This window comes from Chrysochloris asiatica, unplaced genomic scaffold, assembly GCF_000296735.1.
Source record: "Chrysochloris asiatica unplaced genomic scaffold, ChrAsi1.0 scaffold00102, whole genome shotgun sequence".
NCBI lineage: Eukaryota > Metazoa > Chordata > Mammalia > Afrosoricida > Chrysochloridae > Chrysochloris > Chrysochloris asiatica.
In genome coordinates, this window is record NW_006408620.1 from 133,791 (window position 1) to 139,790 (window position 6,000).

Sequence of the window (6,000 nt, forward strand, 5' to 3'; positions counted from 1 at the left end):
CTGGTAGATGCCTTTCCACTTTCTCACCATAGATGAGTGATCACCTCCACTGCTGCAGTTTGTTGAAAGATTTCAATATGTATTCCTTCAGTTCCCAGAGTCTTGTTCAGTGCACCATTGACTCTTGATCATATACTACCTATTCAAATGGTTGAACATCAACCATTTCTTTTTGGTACAGTGACTCTGCATATTCTTTCCATCTTCTTTTGTTGCTTTTTCTGAATCATTCAACATTTTGTCCATACAATCCTTTAATATTGCAAGTCCAGACTTGAATTTTTTCTTCAGTTCCCTCAATTTGAGAAATACTGAGTGTATTCTTCCCTCTTGGTTTTCTAACTCCAGATCTTTGCTCATTTCATTAGAATATTTCACTTTGTCTTCTTGAGCTGCCCTTTGAAATGTGCTATTTGGCTCTTTTACCTCCTTGTTCCTTTAGCATCTGTATGCTGCAGAGCAAATTTCAGAGTCTTTTCTGACATTCATTTTGCTTTTCTTTCTTTCTTGTTGTCTTACTAGCATTTTGCTTTCTTCCTGTATGATAGTCCTGATGTCATCCCACAACTCATCTGGTTTTTGATCATTAGTGTCTAATGGAACAAATCTGTTCTTGAGATGGTCTCTAAATTCAGGTGGGATATATTCAAGGTTATACTTTGGCTCTCATGGACTTGTATTAGTTTTCTTCAGCTTCATCCTAAACTTGAATATGACCAATTGAAGATCTATTCCACAGTCTTCCCCCAGCCTTGTTTTGGCTGATGATACGGAGCTTTTCCACCAGCTCTTTCCAGAAGATGTGGTCAATTTGATTTCTGTGTGTTCCATCTGGTGAGGTCCATGTGTATGGTCATCTTTAATGTTTTCTAAAAAAGTGTTGAAGAACAAAGATGTCAGCTTGAGGACTAAGGTGCACCTGACCCAAGCCATGGTATTTTCAGTCACCTCGTGTGCATGCGAAAGCTGGACAGTGAATAAGGAAGACCGTAGAAGAATTGATGCCTTTGAATTATGGTGTTGGAGGAGAATATTGCAAGTGTCATGGGCTGCCAAAAGAACCAATAGATCTGTTTTGGAAGAAGTGCAGCCAGAGTGCTCCTTAGAGGCCAAGATGACCAAACTTCGTCTCTCATACTTTGGACATATTGTCAGGAGGGACCAGCTACTGGAGAAGGATATCTTGTTTGGTAAGGTGGAGGGTCAGAGAAAAAGAGGAAGACCCCCAATGAGATGGATTGGCCAAGTGGCAGCATCGATGGACTCAAGCGTGGCAACAATAGTGAGGTTGGCCCAGGATCAGGCAGTGTTTCGTTCTGCTGTGCATAAGGTCGCTATGGGTCAGTACCGACTCGAGGGCACCTAACAACAACCACAAAAAAGGTATTTGCAAGGTAGAAGTCATTGGTCTTGCAATGGAATCTCCAGCTTCATCCCTATCACCAAGACATCCCTATTTTGCAACTACTGATCCTTCCTCATTGTTTCCAAACTTTGCATTGGAACTCAAAGGTTGGAAACCCCAAAAGTTAGTGAGTTAAAAATAATAAACACTTACTTTCTCAATTTAAATGGGTTAGGAATGTAGGAGCAGCTTAGCTGGGTGGTTCTGGATCCGAGTCTCTCATGATGTTGCTGGGCTTACAGTCATCTGAAGAACGACTGGGGTTGGAGTCTGCTTCCATGATGACACACTCACCTCAGCAGTTCCTCACCACGTGGCCTTCTTCCCAGGGCTGTATGAGTGTCTTCACAGCTTGGTGGCTGACTTCTCCCACAGCAAAAGGATGAGGAAGAAAGTCATCAGACTGAGTAGGGGCACTTGGCTGGCTTCTGCAATACTGGGTGTCAGCTACGTTTGTGTGAACCTTATCCTAATACACTAACTTATGTTTCACACACAGTTTAGATGTTTGATATACTTCCTGTTCATATATATTTTACAACAAAAAGGATTTTAATTAGTTTTAATTAAACATGGAGGCTAGATGTGGACTCATTACAAAAGGAAATCATTATTGACGTATGGTTTACTTCTTTAAAATATTTTAAACCTAATACATTCCATTTGCAATAATCTCCAAGTGTGTATTAATAAATGCAAACACATCCTATTAATTAAGACTGGCTACAATATAATAACATATAACACTGTAGTCATTCATAATTAATAGGATATATTTACATACACTATTGGAGTCCTGGTGTGGCGCTGTGGGTTAATGCACTGGACTGCAAAGTCAGTTTGAACCTCAAGGTTGGTGGTTCAAGCTCACCAGCTGCTCCTTGGAAACCCTATACAGGGTCGCTGTGGGTTGGAACCGATTCAATGGCACTTAACAACAACAACATTTACACTATTATTACAGACTTAGAGATTATGGAAAATGGAGTTACTTGGCTTAAAAACATTTTAAAGTAAGAAACTCTATTTCAGTAACAGTGAGTGCTTTCCTTTTGTAGAGCCCTGGGTGGTACAAATAGTTAATAAAAAAAGTTGGCAGTTTGAATCCACTCAGGGCAACCTTGAAGGAAAGGCCAGGCAATCTACTTCTGACCAATCAGCCAGTGAAAACCCTGTGGAGCGGAGCGCAGTTCCACTCTGACACACATGGAATTACCATGAGCTGGAATTCAACGGACAGCACTAATACAACAGTATTACTGCTATATTTCAGACGTTGTTAATATCTCACTCCTCGTGTGAGTGCCTTCTATTCATACTTGTCTTACATTTGTATTTTATGTACATGAATTGTTGTCTTTCACGGAGGATCACAGCTATTTAGTCATGACAGTTGCCTCCCTTACAGACTTACACACACCCCCACACACAATGTCTGGAAAAAGAAACCACGCCCTAGTTTTATAAGCATAGGGTCAGGACTAAGTTTAGGTATAGAGTCCTATGGCTTATTAGATTCCATGCAACTCTCAGGTTTTGCAGAGTGAGCATATTCACTCCATTTTTGCAGACCTAAAACAGACTAACCTACCATCTGCAGTCTTTACAAATTGCAGGCACTAAAACCTTATTTCAGTAAAAAGTAAATCTATTGAAATAATTAGCAAGGTCACGTATATCAAAAGAACGGGCCTTCAGATTATCTTCTGTGTGAGCTGCGTGTATTCTCTGTCCCACTAGTGTGCATCATTGGAAGTGGAATTAGTTATTTTTTTAAATTCTTATCAAATACTAGGTCCATCTCCATTATTCACCTATTATATTTTTTTCATTCTTAGGTAACATCATAAACCTGGAGCATGAGGGAATTATTGACTGTTTCATCCCCAGCAATGAAATTAGCTGGGGAAAGGTGATTATGGAATCATGCCTTTCGAACATTATGAGTTACTAGGAGGCACTGGGATTCAAGCATGTGTAATGAGGATCTAACCTTAGGGGAGGGGTAGAATCTTTAGGTTACTTTTCAAAGGTTCCTGTAGTTTAATTCACGGTGCTTCTGCCCCTGAAGTGTATTAATTTTCCATGCTGTAGGTAAGCACTGGACCACAAAGTCAGTTTGAACTGCAGGGTCGGTAGTTCAAACCCACCAGCCGCTCCTCGTAAACCCTATACAGGGTCGCTATGAATCGGAATGACTTGACAGCACTTAACAACCACAACATCAAGAGAATGGGGGTGGAGAACTATCTTCTCTCTACGTTCCTTTATCTTTTCCTTATACTTTCTCACTTCTCCTTCACTACTAATTTTTGTCCCAAAGCATAAACCTGGCAGAAGCTGGGTGGTAGGGTGGACAGAGGGTAATTCATCCAGGAAGATCGCCATGGTAATGCCACCATTTTTCCCCGTTAAAGGTGTTTCATATTTTGGAGGATGCTAAGTTGCTATTCAATTTAGAAGACTATTCGGTCAGTCAGATAACACTGGAACAAATCTTCCTCACCTTAGCGAACATCGACAAGATGGAAACCGATGAGAAAACCTAGCTGTGAGATTCAGCTCCAGCCAGTGCTGTGTATGGCTTTCTTAGGCTATGCTTACACCTGGATGCACTGAAAGACATTTATTTTTGTGTGTATATCTTTGTGTGTGTTGTGTGCCTGTGTGTGTTTATTTCATTCTCATTATTTGTGGTAGTGATGTTCTCTACAAAAAATAATAAATTCAAAATTATCATTGAGTTGATTCTGACTCTTGGTGACTGCTGTGTTCCAGGAAGAATCATTAAGTCCAAGAGGATTTAAAATACTTACTAATGAAGATTAATAAGACCACAACCTTTTACACCTCAATGTAAAGAAAACAAAAATCCTCACCACTAGGCTAATAAATAACATCCTTCACACAGATATTGGAAACTTTTCTATCCTTTTAAGAAAAAAAAGTACACAGACAACCTGTCAGACTTACATTTCTTGATCATAAATGTGGAAAACAGCACATATGCTTCTGATTCACTTCCTGTATTATAAACAGATTTGTTTTTGTAATACAGAGACTAATTTTGAAATTTTAGAACACTTTAGAATCTTGTTCATGAATGGAATAAATTATATATATTTTTAAAACACTTCTGATGAAGATCAAAGACTACAACAGTCAGTATTGATTGCACCTCAATGTGAAGAAAAGGGAAATCCTCACAACTGGACTAGTAAATAAAACCATGATGAATAGAGAAAAGACTGACGTTGTCAAAGATTTCTTTTTTTCTTGCATCCATAATCAATGGTCATGGAAGCAGCTGTCAAGAAATCAAACACTGTATTGCATTAGGCAAATTTGCTGCAAAAGACTTCTTTAAGGTGTTACAGAGCAAAAATGTCCTTATGAGAATGAGAACAATGATGTGTATAATCCAAGCGATGGTGTTTTTAATCTCATGTACAAGCATCTGGCTGTAGAATTTATTTTAATCAACTTTTAGAAAAGATAAATCATTTTTTCACATAATCTCCTTACTTTAAAATACACTTTGTCCATCTGTCAACAAGCTTTCACATTCCCTTATTTAAAAATGTTTTAGGCTGAGCTGTGATTCACGAATGCACCACTGTCTTCACTTCTTCATCAGAGGTGAATCTTCATCTTCAAAGGGCTGCTTTCAGGGGACCAAACAGATGAAAATCCAATAGAGCAACATCAGGACTATAAGGAGGATGCTTTAACACCTCAAAATGAAGTTTTTGCAGAGTGTCAACAGTGTGGGCAGAGGTGTGCAGATATGCATTTTCATTCAAGACCACAACACCCTTGAAGAGCAGTCCTCTGCCTTTAATCCAAAGTTTAGGATTTCAGCTCTTGATTGAGCAACTCACCATAAGGAGCGCTGTTGATTATTGAACGTTTTTCCTGATCCAGTTCCAATACTGACCCTTGAGAATCCCAGAAAACTCTAAGCATCAATTTTCCAACTGATGGCTGACTTTTGAACTTTTTCTTGGTTGGCAATTGAGGATGTTTTCATTCTATAGTCTACCATTTACTCTCAGGCATACAATAGTCCTTAAACTGACATCTTTGCTCTTGAACACTTTCAAGAGGTCTTGTGCAGCAGATTTGTTTAATGCAATATGTCATTTGATTTCTCCTGCTTCCATAAATGTTGATGGTTGATCTGACGCAAAATGAAGACATTGACTTCAAACTTTTCTCCATTTATTTCGATGTTATTTATTGCTCCCGTGGTGATGATTTTTGTTTTCTTTACAACAATTGAGTTGCAACCTATGCTGTAGGCTGTGGTCATCTTCATCAGTAAATATTTTATGTCCTGTTTGCTTCCAGAAAACAAGGTTGTATCATCCACCTATTGCAGGATATTAATTAATCTCCCTCCAATCCTGTGCCACATTCTTCTTCATATAATCCAGCTTCTCAAATTGTTCCGTCAGCATAGAGTTTGAATAAGTATGGTGAAAGAATAAATATGGTGAAGGTGCACACCTTTCCTAATTTTAAACCATTCAGTGTTCCCTTGTTCTTTAAGAATGACTACTTCTTGGTCTATGTACAGGTTTCAGAATACTCAT

The 6,000-nt window shown here is 38.8% G+C and overlaps 1 protein-coding gene across 1 annotated transcript in view; it reads left to right on the forward strand.

Moving 5' to 3' along the window:
• Nucleotides 1-3,954, forward strand: part of LOC102819775 (ATP-binding cassette sub-family A member 3-like) — a 56,892-nt gene extending 52,938 nt beyond the window's left edge. The window contains exons 16-17 of the mRNA XM_006867233.1: nt 3,270-3,317; nt 3,823-3,954. Of these exons, the coding sequence (XP_006867295.1) occupies nt 3,270-3,317; nt 3,823-3,954 (180 nt within the window). The remainder of the gene's footprint in view (nt 1-3,269; nt 3,318-3,822) is intronic.
• The last annotated feature ends 2,046 nt before the right edge of the window (nt 3,955-6,000 follow it).